General features: G+C 42.2%; 3 protein-coding genes and 1 long non-coding RNA gene across 6 annotated transcripts; 2 read left to right on the forward strand and 2 right to left on the reverse strand.

The window, feature by feature from the left end:
• Nucleotides 1-51: 51 nt before the first annotated feature.
• sufu (suppressor of fused homolog (Drosophila)) lies at nucleotides 52-5798 on the forward strand. Of its 2 annotated transcripts, none has more exons than XM_049735595.2 (12): nucleotides 52-431; nucleotides 727-861; nucleotides 1080-1216; nucleotides 1783-1925; nucleotides 2186-2271; nucleotides 2473-2545; nucleotides 2855-3008; nucleotides 3083-3179; nucleotides 3741-3875; nucleotides 4102-4240; nucleotides 4485-4553; nucleotides 4634-5798. In XM_049735595.2, the coding sequence occupies exons 1-12, from the start codon at nucleotides 283-285 to the stop codon at nucleotides 4721-4723; spliced, it is 1407 nt and encodes a 468-aa protein (XP_049591552.1). In that variant the 5' UTR covers nucleotides 52-282; the 3' UTR covers nucleotides 4724-5798. The 2 variants fall into 2 exon arrangements, with proteins under 2 accessions (XP_049591552.1, XP_049591551.1); XM_049735594.2 differs by having other exon boundaries at nucleotides 55-431; nucleotides 2852-3008.
• A 2024-nt stretch (nucleotides 5799-7822) lies between these two features.
• Nucleotides 7823-15975, reverse strand: LOC137840820 (uncharacterized). The gene is made up of 2 exons (XR_011087901.1): nucleotides 15691-15975; nucleotides 7823-8473 (listed from the first exon to the last, which is right to left on the reverse strand). It is a non-coding gene; the product is annotated as an uncharacterized lncRNA (long non-coding RNA).
• On the forward strand, nucleotides 7836-14130 carry LOC125978330 (E3 ubiquitin-protein ligase TRIM8). Its single transcript, XM_049735589.2, has 6 exons — nucleotides 7836-8408; nucleotides 11544-11639; nucleotides 11801-12034; nucleotides 12549-12580; nucleotides 12701-12816; nucleotides 12909-14130. Exons 1-6 carry the CDS (start codon nucleotides 7836-7838, stop codon nucleotides 13496-13498), a joined length of 1641 nt encoding a protein of 546 aa, XP_049591546.1. The 3' UTR covers nucleotides 13499-14130.
• Nucleotides 15976-16405: 430 nt separating the features above from the next.
• npm3 (nucleophosmin/nucleoplasmin, 3) lies at nucleotides 16406-18534 on the reverse strand. 2 transcript variants are annotated; one of them, XM_049735642.2, is made up of 5 exons: nucleotides 18364-18534; nucleotides 18090-18175; nucleotides 17894-18013; nucleotides 17528-17621; nucleotides 16406-16838 (listed from the first exon to the last, which is right to left on the reverse strand). In XM_049735642.2, the coding sequence occupies exons 1-5, from the start codon at nucleotides 18434-18436 to the stop codon at nucleotides 16717-16719; spliced, it is 495 nt and encodes a 164-aa protein (XP_049591599.1). In that variant the 5' UTR covers nucleotides 18437-18534; the 3' UTR covers nucleotides 16406-16716. The 2 variants fall into 2 exon arrangements, with proteins under 2 accessions (XP_049591599.1, XP_049591600.1); XM_049735643.1 differs by having other exon boundaries at nucleotides 18243-18384.
• Nucleotides 18535-18571: the final 37 nt, after the last annotated feature.

Consider the following 18571-nt stretch of genomic DNA (forward strand, 5'->3'; position numbering starts at 1 on the left):
GAAATAATGAATAACAAAATACAATTGTCTCTTATTGGTTAATGGCGACGTCCGTCTATGACGTCACTACACATGAGCGACCAATCGCTAGCGCTTTCGGAGAGGATGCTCAACAGGCTGGGCCCCATCTGGGCGAAGCGCATATTAAATCCACAACGGCGCAACTGTGAATCCTTTATTGTTTGGTAGACGCGTTATTATCCGAAGAGCGCTTGTTCGTTTGGAATAGTCGCAGTTACGTTGTGATTTGTAGCTTAATAAGACTCGTTTCGAGGCTGGGGCATGGATGAAGTACGGCCTAACAGCGGTGCCCAAGCGCACGGGCTATCGTCACTGTTTCCCCCAGGACTGCAGGCTATCTACGGGGAATGTCGGCGACTTTATCCCGATCAGGCAAACCCGCTCCAAGTTACAGCTATTGTCAAGTATTGGTAGGTACACACTTGATCTTTGGTCGTTAATATGTTCAGTCAGCTTGAACTGTGCTTTGTGGTTGCGTGTGTAAAAGTTAGCTTCGAAGCTAACACTGCAGCTAAACATATGTTGATCGGCTAGTTTCTCGCAAGCCTATCAAGCAGCACATCAAACACGTAAAGATGCTACATTCATTGTTTGTTCCCGCACGTTGCATAGCCATTATGTGTTGGTTCACTTTGCATGTAAAGTGTAAACCCCGAGTAGTGTGTGTGACATGATTCAATGGATCATTCTTGTGTTTTGTTGCAGGTTAGGTGGTCCAGACCCTTTAGATTATATCAGTATGTATCGAAATACGGGCTGTTCAGCTCAGGACGTCCAGGAACATTGGCACTACGTCAGCTTTGGACTCAGCGACTTATATGGAGACAACAGGGTTCACGAGTAAGTCGTTGTTCAAATAGATGTAGGGAGACCTCTGCTCCCCCGTTCTCAAAACCGACTGTACGTATGTCCTCCTAATTAGCATTTTCTTCATCATCTAACCCCAAGATGATCATATGGATTTGCATTGTGCCTCTGACAAGACTCATGCATATAACAAAACATGAACACCCACACACAACTGCTGTTTTGTGGCTCACCACGCGTGTTTGTGTCAGATTTACAGGAATAGACAAACCCAGCGGCTTTGGCTTTGAGCTTACCTTTAGACTGAAAAGAGAGATGGGGGAGACGGCCCCGCCCACCTGGCCTGCTGAACTCATGCAAGGCTTGGCACGCTACGTGTTCCAATCAGGTGAGACGCGAACGACCCTGATGAGCATAAGACATAATTAATACTAATCGTCAAGAGAAGAATATAAAATAAAAAGCTACTATGTATATTCTTTTACTAGTATAGTTGAATTTGAATGTTGTGGTCCCATTGTGAAATGTGCACCCAGCATGCAAGCACTTTTCCCAAAGCCATATTTTGGAGGGGACTTTTTGACCCATTCTGAAAGAAGCCCGTTCTCTCCAGTCTTCCCATCTCTCAGCCCTCCAGCTGGGATCAATTTGCTCGTGGGTGGGCCTGGCGTCTGAGTTCAGCGAATGTTGATCCACCCCCTGCCTCCCCCAAAACATTTACCCCACAGCCAAACTAAACTTTCTGCATACTACCTCCCAGGCAGATGCAAATGTCGATTGGCACTTTTCTTGTCATCAGGTGTCAACTTTTGTTCTCTCAGTCCTCTTTGTATGTTTGCTGTTAACTCAGTTTTGTGTAGATAGATGGTGGTACACCCGCAGCCCCTCAACAGTGGTCCAAATGCACACTAATACACATGACTGATTATAACTCAACTATACATGTCCCCACAGAAAACACATTCTGCAGTGGAGACCACATATCATGGCACAATCCGCTGGACAACAGCGAGTCTCGCATCCAGCATATGTTGCTCACAGAGGACCCTCAAATGCATCCCATTCAAACTCCTTTTGGCACAGTCAGCTTCCTGCAGGTGGGTCAAAATGTTTCGTAGCGTACCTTCACATTGCTTATTAGGGGGAAGAAATCTGTGTAGTTAACTGGGAAAATCAATTTCTAAGCTTGTTTGGTATTAGGGAGAAATTAAATCACAGAATAAGCAAAAAAATAGATATAGTCATGAGTGTTTTCTATAAAATAAAGGTGGGAAATAGATTTAAAGCAGATCATGTACTTTTGCAGAAAAAAAAATCAAGCGCTCCTCAATCTCACATGTTGTATGGTGGCCCGCAGATTGTGGGCGTTTGTGCAGAGGAGCTCCAGGCGGCACAGCAGTGGAACGGCCAAGGCATCTTGGAACTGATGCGAGGGCTTCGAGTGTGAGTTGAACTCAAAGGCAGCTTATCCCCGGTCATTTTCGACTGAAAACTGAGAAACAAGTAGTTTAATAACTTCTGTATATTTAAATGAGTAAAAGTTATATTTTCATTTTTTTCTGAGCTCAAGTGGAGAAAACTTAATGTTTTGTGTTAAAAATGCTGTTTTTGTCAAACTATTAAAGACAGCTGTTGTGTATGTAGAGCTGGCGGTCCCTGGCTGATCACAGACATGAGGAGGGGGGAGACCATTTTTGACATTGATCCACATCTACAAGTAAGGCTAAATTGCCACCAACTGCAGAAAAAGCATTAAAATAATAACATGAATACGCTCTCCAGCAAATATCTAACATGTAGTTTCCAAAGGGAACTGTTTTCATTTTTTTGATCAAGGCTTGAGGTGGGAGAGGATTTGATCCGGAACACTATCTGAATACTGAAAGCAAATAAAATGTCAGCGACACTATATTCAACCATCCATAATTAATATAACCCTCAAGCGTCTGACGCGCCCCCTTTTGGTCACTAATCCAGCCTGCAGGCCAGGCATTGATGATTGCGTCTGTCTTGCTCATCCAAGCAGGAAAGAGTGGACCACGGCATTGAAACGGAAGGCTCCAACCTGAGCGGGGTCAGCGCCAAGTGCGTGTGGGATGACCTGAGTCGACCGCCGGACGACGACGAGGACAGTCGCTCCATTTGCATCGGCTCGCAGCCTCGCAGACTGTCCGATAAAGGTGCTTGTGCTTTTTGGGAAATGTGTGTAGTGCACGATGGGAGCCTTCCACGCTGACTGTTTGTGTATTAACAGACACGGAACAGATCAGAGAGACTTTAAGGAAAGGCTTGGAGTTCAACACCAAGGCAGCACTGCCCCCCATCAGCAGCCAGAAACACGACAGACCTCAGTGAGTACACACACACTGGTGGAATTTTTTTTTCTGTCAGGCTCCATATCAGTTTTCATAGAATTGTGAGATCCGCATTAAATTATTTAAAAAATATGATGCAATGATGGCACAACTGTTATGTTGTGAGAATCTTTTTTTTTTTATAATTAACCCTCGAAATAAAAAAACTAATTAATATTCAACATGATTTTCCCCCCAAAATGAGCAAAATGGAGCATACAAAACTAAAAAATATTAAAAAAGAAAAAAATCAGTTCATATGCAAACCAAATTAGGCTCCACTGTACCGCCACTCAATGACATTACTACACCAAACATTACTTTGCGTATTTAACAGAACCACATGAGGTGCAACTCTTTTGACTTGGGAACGCAGTCATGAAACAAAGTAAACTCGCAAGTCAAGGCGTCAATACTTTGCACAGTAAATTTGCTCACAGCTCTCTATGGTGCTTCCCAGCTGCATAGAAGCATTTCCTGTACACACAGCAACTTCCTCACTCTTTATTGAAGCAAGTCATACTTCCTCACTCCTCTTTCCCTTTTCTGTCTTCTCAGAAGTCGAAAGGACAGTTTGGAAAGCGAGAGCTCAACAACCATCGTCCCGCACGAGTTAGTCCGGACACGACAGTTGGAAAGTGTCCATCTGAAATTCAACCAAGAGTCCGGCACACTGCTTCCGCTCTGTTTACGGTACTGCACGTTATGCATGTTAAAAAAATAGCTTTGTAGCACTGTCTTTACACTTGTGCTGTTTTTACACTTGAGAAGCACATGGTAAAACCTGACAATACGTGTTTGGCATTTTCCATAATGGTTAGGTAGAAATGTCAGGGTGACTGGTAGTCCTTCCCATGTTTGCACTTGTTCACGCTGCTTCCCGAGTTGCATAAGAGACTTTGAACAAATTGTCTCACAGGGGCCGCTTGCTGCACGGCCGACATTTTACTTTCAAAAGTATCAACGGCGACACGGCCATTACCTTTGTGTCTACCGGGGTGGAGGGAGCATTCGCTACTGAGGAGCATCCATACGCAGCTCACGGCCCTTGGCTTCAGGTATGAACAACAAACGTCCAGGTAGTCGCCATCGCCCATTTAGCGGTACTTCCCAAGGCATTTAATTAGCTCCTGTGTGACAAAAGCAGATTATTATTATTCTATTTAACTGTGTCACCACTGTGGTTCATTAGAGTACAATATATATTAAATATTATGGTTCGTTCCTCCCTGTTTCGCACAGTAGATTGTTGTAGTCATTTTAATCAATTTTAATGAAAGACTATCTGTGCTCCCTTTGTAGATATTGTTGACTGAAGAGTTTGTGGATCAGATGCTTGGGGATTTGCACGATCTTAATACTCGCGAGGATGTGAGTAAATGTGACCAAGTTGTACATTTTGTACCTCAGTTTTGTTTTGACTCACTTAACCTTCATTTTCTCTTTAACAGACAAAACTACCAAAAGAATACAGTTGGCCCGAGAAAAACCTGAAGATCTCCATCCTCCCAGACTCTGTGTTTGATAACCTTCTGCAATGAGCCAGAGATGCTTAATCCCTAAAACAACAATAATGGCAAAACCTGCTCATCCACACGCTCGGAGGACACAATGGCCAAGTGTCCTCACTAGAGAAACACGATCTCCAAAAGACTGTCAGTCGATCTGGGCCCCTCAAAATCTCAGGTCCAAAACATAAACGCCGCTAACGCAGTTTAGCCGTGCAGTCGTGACATCACAAGCAATAACTTGTGTTCTATTTATTCCAGTGGCCACAGTAAAGACAAAGAAAAAGTCATCTACTGATCCATTTTAATGTGTGTGTGTGTGTGTGTGGTTTTTTTTTTTGGCTGTGTGTGTACACCTATCAAATGCTGGACATTTTTCCTCTTTTTATGCCAAAGGTGAAGACAGACGGTCACTCAGTCAACTCTTGTCTTTTATAGCTGTCTAATGCATCAGATACAAGTCCCTATGCCAAGATTTTGTATAGCGAGAAAGGGGAACCTTTTTCTAATCATTGCGTTTGTCATAAAATTCTCCATGGACCGTATTAAATATATGAAAAAAACATTTCCTGAGTTTGCTAGGTCCAACCTGTATACAGTTGTAGGTTCTTCACCCTGTTTACGTTGAGTCAATTATGTTTGGAAGGTTTCCAATTGATTGTGTTACGTAATATTGTGCCTGTTTAACTGTTTTAAGATGGCAATCTCTTCAGTGTTATCTCCAGCGGCCAGCCCAGATGAAAAGGTTTTGATTTTGGGTTTGTCGTTTGGACCATCAGTTTGACAATGGGTGTGAGCAAAACTCCTCAGTGCCTCGAATTGAAAAGGACCACACACAAAGCTATGTTGACTCAGTCAACCGACTGCATTTGAATCTCAGTAACACCAAAACTGAAAAGACACATTTTAATACATTGCCTTTTCTGACTGCGTGTGCTGTTACAACATACTGTATGTTATGACGTCTGTCTTTTTTTAATCGAGCTATAAATGTAGATAACTTGGTTTTGTTATTTGCCATTTTATTTGACTGAATTTGCTAATTTTAATCCCAAGTGCATTAAACACTAGCTATATACACCAATAAAGCTGGAACACTGATAAATGAGCATCTGATGTATTCTTTTACCTGCTAAAAGTGCACCAATTATTAAAGCACTATTTGAATTTGTTTTATGTCCTGTATATGTGCCTGCTTGCCAAACTATTAGGCATAAGTGTTTATCAATTGTGCAAAATTATGACTTAATTTAGACTGTAGTAATTTTAGTGTGGCAGCACTGGTGTGCATGTCTGCCTCACGGTTCTGAGGTTGAGAGTTTGAATCTTAGCCTTCCTTGCACGTTCTACCCATGCTTAATATAATTTGTCACATTTTCAATATTCCAAAGAGCAACTGTGAAAGAAAAAATATTGGTGCTGATATCAAACCTGCTGCACCTGAAATGGGTGACATTATTTCTCTCTCATAGTTCCACTTATGGGGGTGCTGGAACTCAATTTATTTTACAAATTGTTCCTTTAAAATATTATTTGGATGTAAAATCCCTTAGGACTCGCTGTGGGTATGTGACAATCAGTACTAATTTGCAGATATTAGCCTTGTCAAAATGCCCAGCTTCTGTTCACTTTGAAATCACCATTTGCTCGCTGTATGCTGTGCTTCTAAATTTATTGTCAATATTTCATGGGCCCCAGGGGGCCTCAGCTCATAAATGTAATTGCTGCTGACTCCCAGCCTCCTGTCCTCTGCGCCCGCCCCCTCCCGGGGCTCCTCCCATCCCCGTGTATGTATCAACTCTGACGGGTCACATTAGCAAGAGGGGCCGGTCGGTCTGCGTGGACGCACAGAGCTCCCATTACAACGACTTTTTTTTTCTCCCCCCCATCGAGCTTTTCGTGTTCTTTGATGGTTAGTTGACGATCGAACGCAACAGTTAAGCGCCGTAGAGGAATACAACGGGATTTGTTCGGAAACAGATCAAACAAAAGGGAAAGGCTGCTGCTAGTTCGCTTTGGTGGGCGAGCTGCTGAAATCTTGGCAGCGGGGCAGATCGGCTCTGATCGCGGGGCTTGGACGACGTAGAAGCCGTGAAGGTGCGCTGGAGTGTGCGGAGGACATGGAAAGCGGATAGTTGGTACGTCGCTTTTGGTTTTCTTTCGCCGGAGAATTCCTACAGTAGTGTTCGCTGACAGGAAGCTAGGATTTGGCGTTACAATTTTAACAACTAGAAACGTCAACGTAGCTCAGCGTGACAATTCTGCCCGAGAGCAAATTGACACCGACCCCCCCCCCCCCCCATTCGATAAGCAACTGCTATATCGATCAATAAAAACAACAAAAAACGCCACCAACTCTAATTCATATTGAAATACGCATTGAAATAATATGATCTCTCATTTATAGTTTTGATCCAAAGGAACAATAACAAGCTTTCAAATTTCCATCACTAAAGCATTGTGACGAGATGTGTGATATTTTTCTATTGTTGGAATAGGTTATTGCCATTCAGCCTTTAAATTTGCATTACTGGCATTTTGTTCCATTTCGATTTGTTCTGTTAGGGACTAATTGAATATATATTTTGAAACCATCAAACTTCAAAGAGCTTGTAGCAGACTGAGCATGACGTACCTTTTGCTTTTTCATCTACGATTCACATAACAAAGCGTGTGTAGGAATGGAGAGGGAAGAGATTTTGTTGGTTTGTTAGGATTTTTTTTTTTTTTTATGGTTTGTGGTTTATGCTCCGTTTTTTTTTTTTTTTTTTTTTTTTTGCAGTTGTTTTGAAAGTGCTTTGTGACGCTGTGTCCTTTAAAGAGGGGCGGAGCTACGTGGTGGCCAGAGGCCACTACTTGTCACTGACGGGAGCGTTTCAATTACTGGATCCTCATTCTTTTCAGTTGTTTTATTGTGAGTTACCTCAACAGTTTCTTACCGACACGCCTTTAAATTCGAATTACTGGAATCTGTTGATGTTCTACTCCAGCTATAGTTACTGTATCTGGAGTTAAAGCCAATTTCAGCGTTCTGCATGTTGTAATGTTTTTTTGTATGTTTGTCATAAGATTACTTTCTCCTTGTACAACAGTGGGGTTCAAGGAACTTTCATACTTGCCTTCAATTTTTAGAACAGTTGCAGCCATGGATGCCAGCTGGAGGAACTGTTTTGAGGAGGAGCTTCTGTGTCCCATCTGCCTGAATGTGTTCGAGGAGCCAATCCAGCTACCATGTAAGCACAACTTCTGCAAAAGCTGCATCTCAGAGGCATGGGCCAAAGACAACGGTGGAGTAGTACGCTGCCCCGAGTGCAACCACGAGTACGAGCACAAGCCGTTACTGGAGAAGCACTTCAAGCTGGCCAACATCGTCAAGAGGTTCAACGTGTTGGACTCGGAGAAGTCCCCGACGGCGCTGCACTGCGTCCTGTGCAGACGAGGCCCACCGCTGCCTGTCAGGAAGGTGTGCCTGCGATGCAAGGAGCCGTGTTGCCAGATACACGTGCATACGCACCTGCAGCAGCCGTGCGTGGCGCCGGGGCACCTTCTGGTTGACGCAGAGGAGCTGAGCGCCTGGACGTGTCCCAGCCATGACGAGTACAGGCTGCTCCACTGCGAGGAAGAGCAGGTGGCTCTGTGTCCTTTCTGCTGCATCTCCCATTGCAGCGCCCAAAGACACACAGTCTGCGATGTCGACACGCTGCACATGCACGTGCAGGTAAAGAACACGCTTCGGAGCCTTTTCGCCTTAGCCATCAGAAGTGATGAATCAAACTGTCAAACCTGTAAAGAGATACAAGACAATATGGCTAGATTGGTCTTTGGATGTAGTCTACAAAAGCCAAAGTGGGGTTTGGCTTGAGAATCAGATTGGTTTTGATGTCAGACTTGTGTATAGGGTGACATGTGTTTTCCCGCTCCCGATGAGAAAGTCGCAGGCACTCATAAAGTTCACAGAGCTCCAAATTAGATGTTTTTTAGTGCAAATTGTTGCTGGGGTGGAGAGCTATTATTGGGACAAAAGATGTCTGTTCAGCCCTTTCCACAGCTGCTCACCACACATCCATGCAGACACACTCACCATCTATTCTCTCACAGCTGTATGTGCTAAACGGTAAACAGATCCGTCTAGGGTTCGCTGCTCCCGGCTCTTCCCACATTCAAGTTGTCCGCACCAATGACATTCTACAATCTTTGAAGTTTGGCTAGCAGAGTTGTTTAATACGAGCGGATAGATGGATGACACGTGAATAAGCCCTCCAAAGGCAGGGCGTGGAAAATCTACGACCCCTGGGCTTTATACGGCTCGCCAGAGTATTTGATCCGGCCTACCATGCAATTCTAAAAACAAATAAAACCCAAGAGGAACTTTTGGGGAAAACTGAAATGGTTCTTGATAGGAAAATACTTCCCCGCCCCTGTCCTAGAGGGAGCTGTGGTCTATTTTAGTAGAAAACCTTTTAGATTCCCTTGGCAGCTGTGTTGTTGCTTTTGGGATAAACAAAGATGGAAATACCAACATGACTGTGTTCATATCTTTGGTTATCTTTGGCTCAGTGGCTCTCAAAGGAGACTTTGAGAGTGGCCAGATACAAGGAAGGCCGAGTAATAATAAAAGACTAATGTCGTCCCCGGGACTGATGGAGGAGGAGTCCTCCCACGCAACCTCACCTTGCTTTTCTCAGCAGGAAACTGATTTTTCTTTTTTCCTCCCCCCATGGTATCTGGTATGTACACTGCAATGAAGCAGTCTGTTGGTTTACATCAGCTGTCTGTTGATTGTGAAAGAGGCTCTCTGTTCATTGACCCTGAGGCTCTGCGTTTTAACATGAGCTTCCTGGCAACCGGTGGCTATGCGGATGCTTAACTAGGACAGTAGGGAAGTGAACATTGTTGGATTTAGATCTAGATAAAGGTAAGCTTTGGAGAGTGGACCCTGTGCTCCGTTTCAAGCACTTAAGTAGACAAAAGGAAACTTTAGCAACGCAAAGAGCTGTTCCTTGCTTGTGATGCCAACTCACCATGAAGGAGTCATGCAAGCTGCAAGTTCTAACTCGGTTCCCTCTGTAGTAGTTTAGGTGGTACAAAATGTTCTCCAGTGTAAAATACGCTAAGCATGCCACCCGTTTTACGTAACCATTGTTTTGTTTTTAATGGTTTAAAAGAGAAGTAGTAGTAAATTATTACTGCTGGTACTTAGAATAGATTGATTTAATTATCCACGTATGGTCTCTTCAGATAAGAGTTCAAGGTGTTCCTTTATTACGCTTATAACTCAAAGCAATCATATTTCAAGCCCTAAGCCATCTCTTGACATTGAAATGAATGGAAAAGACAATAATCCGTTCCAAGAAGAAACAAAATTGCTGAGGATAGGTTGACAAAAAAAATATCTGAAAGACTGAATTTGTGAAATAGTGAACTACAAATAAGAGGAATCTATTGACAATCATATCTAACTTAGCTTGTGCGGTTTGCTCCGATTTTTTTTATTTTTATTATGATACACAAACACTGGCTCAGAAGCATTATAATAACCGTTTAATGACAGAATTTTCAATTGGTTGATTAAATTGTGTACGCCGTCAAGACAAGCACCTTTCCCTGAGTCCTGCTTGTCTAATTGCAAATAATGAAAGACTTGTGAATGTCGTGTCCTTGGTGCACTTCAAGCACTCGTCATCACTGAGATGAGTTGCAGTGTTGTCGTAGTCGAGTCTAGTGGCTTATTGTGGGCAGCCGAAGAGGCCGGTTGCCGTGATACAACGTTCGCTGGAGACCACAGGAATGTGCTCATTCTCTCTCCCGTTTTTTGCTTCAAACCGTCTTCCCTATTGCTTCCTTTTTGTGTTTCTCGCTTTCATTCGACACTTTCCTTCCCGGACCCCGGCGTTCCGGACACAGACACGACAGTGTGTCGCTGCGGCAGAGGCCAATGCAAACAACGACGACGGAAGCGATGCATGTGGTGAGCGAGAGGAGAAAGCAGAGCAGGGCTTGTGAGCGTCTCCTCCCCCACATGCACATGAGATAATCCAGCAGGCTTTGTTGCCCTCTCTTATATTTGCTACACAAGTGGCTTTTTTCCATGCACTAGCACAATCATTAAAAGAGTACCCCCATGCTCTCTGTCATCAATCAGCCTGAGACTCTACATTGATTTCCATCTGCAGCACTAAACCAAGAAGGATTCTATTTAGTTGTTCAAGCCCTATGGGACTCTTTGTACTCCTCACACAGGAAGTAGGACGGTTCCCAACAGTGGACAGCTGGGGTCAGGTGGATTTGTGCAGTTGTCTGTGTTCTCGTAGCTGAATGTTTGCCGTTGTGCCTGGCAGCAGTTGCTTCTTCTGTCCACTCGGGATTTTTTGGGAGGCGGCAGCTGACTTGACTCAAAAGCTTCCAAGCAGGCAGTACTGTTCAGTGTGGTTCCATAGTCAAAAAATGAAAAATCACATTTGTAACAACCTATTTAATCAAGTTACAAATAAGAGAGCAAGTCCTTTTCTCAGTCCTTTGCTTTGTAAGGCAGTAGAACGCTCAATGACAAAATGACAAGGGAATAGCAGAGTTAGCAGAAACTGCGACCTTATGTGTCCTTTGAGATCTACCAAGCAACAACTGGTTATGAAAAAATGGATAACCATGACCAGGAAAAAGGATTTCCTGGTATAGTTCAATATCAAAACAGCTATCGCATCTGTACGCACCCTCCAGTGAAATCACAATCCGGATCTTAGCAGATGACCTTTCTAAAGCAGCAAGTGGTTAAAGTGTAAATGGGGTTTACTTTGCGGTTCCTTGTAAGATACTTTTCTCTATCTTATCTATCTCCTGTTGGTCACCTCAACAGGCCACACTAATGAGGCAACAAGACAGATTGGAGGGTCGTGTTCAGAGCATCGATGAGCACATTACCAGGCTGGAGTCCGACAAGGCGCTGATGAAGGTACACGAAGCCGCATATGGAGACACTAAAAGTCTTCACTTTAAGGATTTAAGCGGTGTGCGAGGATATGGTAACAAATGTATCGTAGTATAATTGTGTTGCAGTTGGGTCACATTGATCTGCCTTGTTTCATCAAAACAACTTTCTCTACCTGCTCACAGGATGCCGTTTCAGACCTGAAGGAGCGAGTCCGGGACCAGTACCAGAGGATGCACAGCTTGTTGGAAGCCAAACAGTGCGAAGGTATTCAGATGCTGGAGAGAACATACAGAACATACAGGAGGAAAAACTCCCAACAAGTTTTGCAGCTCAACGAGAGACGGCAGCAAGCGGAAAAACTCCTGAACTCAGTGCAAGCCTTCTTTCAAAGAGCCGACAACATCAACTTTATGAAGGTTCGTCTCGTTTTTTTTTTTTTTTGTCTTTCCAAACCACTTCTTGGCGTTAGACAATGACAAGCCACAACAGATCCTAATTTAGTTTTTAAACTCTAGTCAAGATCAAGAACACGCTTGCTTAAAAGAACTGTACGGACTTCAACGCTGATGACTTGACTTGAAAGGCCAACATGATTTCAATCGTGGTTCAACTTTTCACTTAGCGTTTTAGCTACCTTCTATCCAATTCTATCCTATCCTGTTGAATTGTTACATTGCATCATATTGTATCCTTTTATCGTCATACCATGACATTGACTTCACCTGTTGTTTCCAAATGTGTTGAAAGTGACTCTTATCTTTGTTTTATCTTTTGGTTTCCGTCATGTATCGCATTCTTACCTCTTTCATTGAATTCTTGTTACGTCGTATTTTGGGCTATGCTGTTGCTATGGTGAACGAGTCACATTTTTCTCAACAATTTTACAAGCAGGTTTTCTATCCAGACTAACTTATGTGTATTCTTTTCCAGAACACAAAACCTTACCAACTACTAATTGACAGGTAAGCTGTTCCGTTTTGTTTCAACCACCAAATAGATTTGTTGCTATTTGTTTTAGCATCAACAAAAGATCTGGTAGGATGCGTTTATTTCAAATAAGATGGGCGTTTTGATCCTTTTAGATCCAATTTGCAGCTGAGCAGTTCTGTCCCACCACTCCTCGTGGGCCAAATTAGCGCTCATCATTTCTTCTCGGGCCTATCAACAGAGGAGAAGAATCTGCGCAAAATACTGGAAGGTAGCAGGATTGTTTTTTTGAACATAATTGGCAAGTAATCCCTGGTATACTGTATGTTCCAGAAAAAAAAAAATCTGTTCTGTCATTGCCAGAACCCATCAATGATGCTACTATCCTTGAGGTAGTCCAGACACACTCAAGCTCTCTTGGCACTCGCTCAGGACTCAAAAAGAGGAAATATGGTATGGCTTTCCTGGAGAGTGCTACAGAAAACTCCACTTCCCAGCACCCCCCGCCTTTTCTCTACACCAACAAAATGCCTCTCCTGACTGAACCCAGCCAGCGTGACTCAAATATGTTCTCCTCTGACGTTCTGGGCCAGAGTGCTCATTCTGGTCAAGGCCACAGTCACTTCCTGGACACCTCAGACCATCATGTGATGGGCCAACACCCGGGATCCATTTTCTCGTCGCACCTACATGGAGGGGGCGTGTCCCAGCAGGCTGTGTATGAAGGGAGGAAAGTCCTGATGTGCTCTCGGCCTGCAACCGCTCGACCACTTTACCCGACGCACGACTCATTCGCCCCTATTAATTCTCAGGAGTATGGCCCCATACCTGGCAGCCAGCCCTTGCAGCATTTACCCATGAGAGGACTGATAGAAGCCTCACAGGCATCCAGAGGCCCTGACTATTTTGGCTTGTACAGTCAATCTGCAAGCAAGCATTATGGGACCAAGTAACAATATGGTAGAATCATCATCAAGAATGTAATGCTGTGGGATGCCATTCTCCCAGTCAGCTGGGATAGGCTCCAAGCTCACCCACGACCCCAATGACGGTAAAAACGGTACCAAAATGGCTGTACAGTAGGGAGTACTTTTGATACAGTGCAGTAGTATTGGATCTAATTGTCCAAGTGTACCTAATAAAGGGTCCCATTAGTCATGATTACATCAATTTAAAGCAAGATTGGCACTTATGAGACATTATTTTGGAAAATCTCTTTGGGTCCTTTCAACAGCTGTAATTTATTTTACTGTCAACTCACCTTGACATCATATTGTGGATAATACAGTTGAGTCTCTAATCAATGCAGTCAGTTGAGGGTATGTTATATATTTTAAAAGAAAATCCACAGTGAACTGACCAGACATCAGTGCCTAAGAAGACTAATAATATGCTCTTATTTTATTGTGTCATTTCCTGTTAGCTGCTGAAAGCATGCAAGAAAGCTCTTATGCACTCCAAAGTCGATGTGGCTTGGAACAAAACACTGGAAGACGGACGCTTGTGAGGATTTTAATACATTTGTAAAAGTTACAAGAAACCAGAATCAGTGGAAATGCCAAATAAACTTTTACTGTGGAGGGAATTTTCTTCTTTAGCTTGTCTGCTTGTCTGTTATCTTACCAAAACACGCGATCATCTCCAGACTTCATAAATAGAGAGCTAATTATTTTTTGATTAGCTTTGAAGATCTGTTATTTAGCCAGTACGTCGTCATATGACACAAAGCTTTTCTCAGAAACAAGTATGTACTGTGCCTCATTAAACCTTGCTATCTCATTGTTGGTCTAGAACACGTAGAAGCCAAAAGATGCATGGCTGATTTTGTTATTGATGGCTTAATTGACCTCTGAGGCGAGTAATAGTCCTGGTTAAAAAAAAAACATTAAGTTGTTTATTTGTACTTTGCCTTTTGAAAAGATTTTTTTTGCGTCCGTTCTTTCTTGCCAACATCCTGCTCTTGGCAGAATCATGCCTCTTTGTCTCATTACTGGAGCTGCTTGTCAAGTTAAGTCAGTGTGAATAACTGATGAGATGTACCCCCTCTCCTCATTCTCTCTCCCGAGGTATCATTTACTGGGGCTCACTGCAGGAAGAGGAGGGGCAGAGTACCCTCATGAACTAAGCCTAGACGTAATGAGGGCTCAGTACTCTCATCTACTTGTCTGTCACTCATCCATCTTTCATCAACAGTGATGGGGGGGGGGGGGGGGGATGACCCGCATTACGTATCCATAATCTGTCAAATGTTCTTTTCCTTCTCTTTTCACTCCAATCCAACAAGAGTGGGGAGTGAAGATGCCTTTTGGCCTTCAATGTACAAGATATAAGGAGTGGGCGGAGCAAGTGTGGTTATTTACTGTGATGACATCAACCTGTCACGGTTCTCATGTGACTTAGCATTCCTCTTGTGTATTGCTCCTCCTGTCTGTGTTAACAAAAAACAATCGATATTCACGGAGCTGTCATAGTATGATGGTCTAATGAAAGTCACTAACTGTGCCAACGTTCATCCTTTGTACTTTTAGATTAACAATTGTGCCTTGAGAGTTAAATTCTGTGATCACGCTTTTAATGTCCCCCACAACAAAATATTTTGATTTTTTTAAATGCAGAGAACAGCTAAATTAATTCAAGTCTCTATATTATACTAAAAACATACAGGAGTGACAATATGCAAAATAATTGAAAATAATGTTACAATGCCTCAATTGGATGACCATTGTGATGCTGCCTGCCTTGACCACCTGGGGGCAGTATTACACAGACACACGTGGATATATGGATGCTTGTTATTGGTATACTGTCTAAATTAGTTGCATTGTTCAATTAGTTAGTTAATGGGTTATGTGTTTCCTATTTTGTGTTACCATTAAACTAAGGACTGAATACGTAACTAGGTATCTCTCACAAAACATTTAATTGTTATGTTTCAGCAGGGAGTGGTATTTAATATTTTAAAGCAGTGGTCCCCAACCTTTTTTGCGCCACGGACCGGTTACGTGTCAGAAATATTTTCGCGGACCGGCCTTTACATAAATAAATAATACATTTATTAAATAATACATTTATAATGTTTAAATACGATTAAATAAAATGATACGACTGGCATAAAAAGTATAAACGACATAAAAATAAAACTCACCATTACGTTGAATTGAAGGCTTCATTGCCTCGTTAACTAGCCTGACGCCACATATGCTAGTGGGCTTGACCTGTGGCGATAAATCCATATTTTAAGTAGGACTCCAGAAATATTATTTAAAATGCAGCTTTCCTTTTCTTAAATATCGTAGCCTCTTCTTCTTCCGTCTCCTCATTGGGCTTTTTTCCCCTTTCCGAAGAAGCTTTCCAAACATTTGTTTCTTGCTCATTTTTGCTTGTTTCGCGGGCTCGACAGGTGACATGTCACGTGACCGAGACGAGCTTCTTGACCTTGAACCGACGGATGTAACTGGGAGAGAATCGCCAATTTTTTTTGTATTTTTCAAAATAAATTCTTGCCCACTTTTTTCTAACTTGCTTGCTTGACTGGGGAAAGATGTCACGTGACCGGGACGAGCGTCTTGACCTGAATTAATTGATCGTCAGTATAGTCGATGTTACTTTTCACTGCAGATTCAACAAACTAAAAGCTTGCCTCACGAATTTGCAATTTACCTCATTAAAAGTGAGCAATAATATAAGCAGACTTACCTTGTAAAAGAAAATGTGCATTATATTATAGTTGAATTGCTATGGAAGAAATATTTATCAATATTTTGTTTTTCTACAAAACATTTGAATTCTAACAGGAAGCCACTTTAAATGTTGCCATAAGTAGACTAATGCAAAAAATACAAATCATTTCATATTGAGTGTTTAACATTTTATGAAGAAAATTTATTTTAAAACTACAAAAAGTGTTTGTGACTGGAAAGTCACTGGTCTTGTATCCCTACCTGAACCACAAACAAAACTTTGCTATTGAAGTAATAAACAGCCACAATATACATGCCTGCTCATCACTATTATATACACGGGGAAAAGAGGTGACATTTGATAGCAAAAACGGTTTACTTCCACATTTCAGTCATGTGCTGTGAATAAGAGCTCGAGAGTTCAGGAAAATAACTGATGTGTTTGGGGAAAGTCCTGTGCCAATGTGGTCAAAAGATGATTGAGATGATAGCTACTGCGCCTGCTGCTCGTTTTTCTTTTTTGCTGGCTTGATAGGGCTGAGGTCTTCTTCCTCCATGTTGTCCTCATCTTCCTCCTCTTCTTCCTCCAAATCTGATTCGTCAACCTCTGAAACTGAATGCAAGACCAGGTTGTCAATTGGCACATCAGCGAAGTGACAGTGGAACAGATAGTTGGCCTTTGCATTACAGACAGTACTTGCAAATGTGAAACTACTGAATGATGCGGGATTTTCTGTGTGCTGATGGCGCTGATACTGACCAGTGGAAAGCGACGTTTGATGTCATTTTGAGTTCATAACACCAAATTAAACTTGTGAGAGCGACTGAACGTTTCACTCATTTGTGCCACGGGTTGTTTTAAATTCTTAGTTCCTAAAGTTCTTTTTGCTGAAGCTTCGGAACAATTTGAAGAAAAGCCCCAATCCCTTCTTGATGCTTCAACCACTCATCTTCGATGAAATTATTAGTCAGATTAAAAAAAATATATATCTCATTAAATGGTCTTTTTATTTATTTTTTTATTAAATAAAGAAATTTTACATGGTACATTTTGAAATGTATTTTATACAAATAGAATATTTTGAATAAAATTATGACTATATTTCATTTATTGAAAAAGTGTAAACAATTTCACATATTTTAGACATTTCAATCATTCAGACATTTTATAAACTTGTTTTACTTCAAGTTCACTTAATTAAAAATGATCAAATTTAATCACATGTGAATTGTTGAAATAAATAATTTGTTTTGCTTTTGATAGTGGCTTTAAAAGAAAAAGCCATTTTGTGAATACATTACCAATAAGGTGCAGACCGCTGATGATCACTGGTCCTGAGCCAGCCTTCAGGCGGACAGTCACTGGTGCTTTGAGCTCAAATTCACCCAAGCTCACCTGAAGACAGAACAGACACAAAACATTTAATAATAAAGATCATTCTACATCTTTGACAATAATGAATGTTATGAATAAAAGTTTTATCACGCTTCGTAAAGCACTTCATTGTATTTTTCTTACAAAAGTGCTACATAAAGTTGAAATGAGCACTCTGTTTTGACTTATTTCAACAGGATAGCCTTGAATCAGTAAATTGCAGAGGAAGAATTTATTGGGGAGTAGTTACTTGGCATCACAATTTTGAAAAGCACTAAGTTGGTTATTATTACCATTGGCAGACAACCGATGTGAAGGTTAGCAAAAGGCACTGAAGTTGTCTTTCCTTGGTGGTTCATAGCTGTCACTTCCACCACATTATTCTCCTCCTGGGCACCTTCCCCCAGACATGCCTGTAGGACCGACCGCAAGAACACTAAATAACATTTGGACGAAAAATATATGTAATTTTAAAGTAATTAGTTGTACCGTTCTGAACTCAATGAAGTGCTCCAGATCGTCGTCCTCATCTGGCTGGACGCTGTAAAAGGGGGCTTTGGAGGAGAGCTCGCAACCTACGAAATACACACAGTAATATAACACAAAGCGTCACAATATTTATCACTTCGTACAATCACGTACAGATATTCGGCTTTGACATTAGAAGCCATGTGCGATTTCCAAGCCCACGTGTGCGCCGGGAGTTAAGCTAGCATACGGAATTCCCTCCCCTCTTTATTTTGAACTGCTTTAAACTTCTCACTGAACAGGAAGCGCTCCATCTTTGCTTGACCCGCCAAGCCGACATGTGAGGATTCTTCGTCGCAGAAAGACATTTTGAGGGGGAAGAAGCGCCGCAAAGGTTTGTTGACAACACGTAGGGTTACCTTCCACAGGTTTAATAAAAGGGGGAAAGAAATAGACAAATGTCGCGAGATTTTGACGTATGCGTGACGTAGTCACCCGCGACA

Source organism: Syngnathus scovelli, chromosome 12 (genome assembly GCF_024217435.2).
Source record: "Syngnathus scovelli strain Florida chromosome 12, RoL_Ssco_1.2, whole genome shotgun sequence".
NCBI lineage: Eukaryota > Metazoa > Chordata > Actinopteri > Syngnathiformes > Syngnathidae > Syngnathus > Syngnathus scovelli.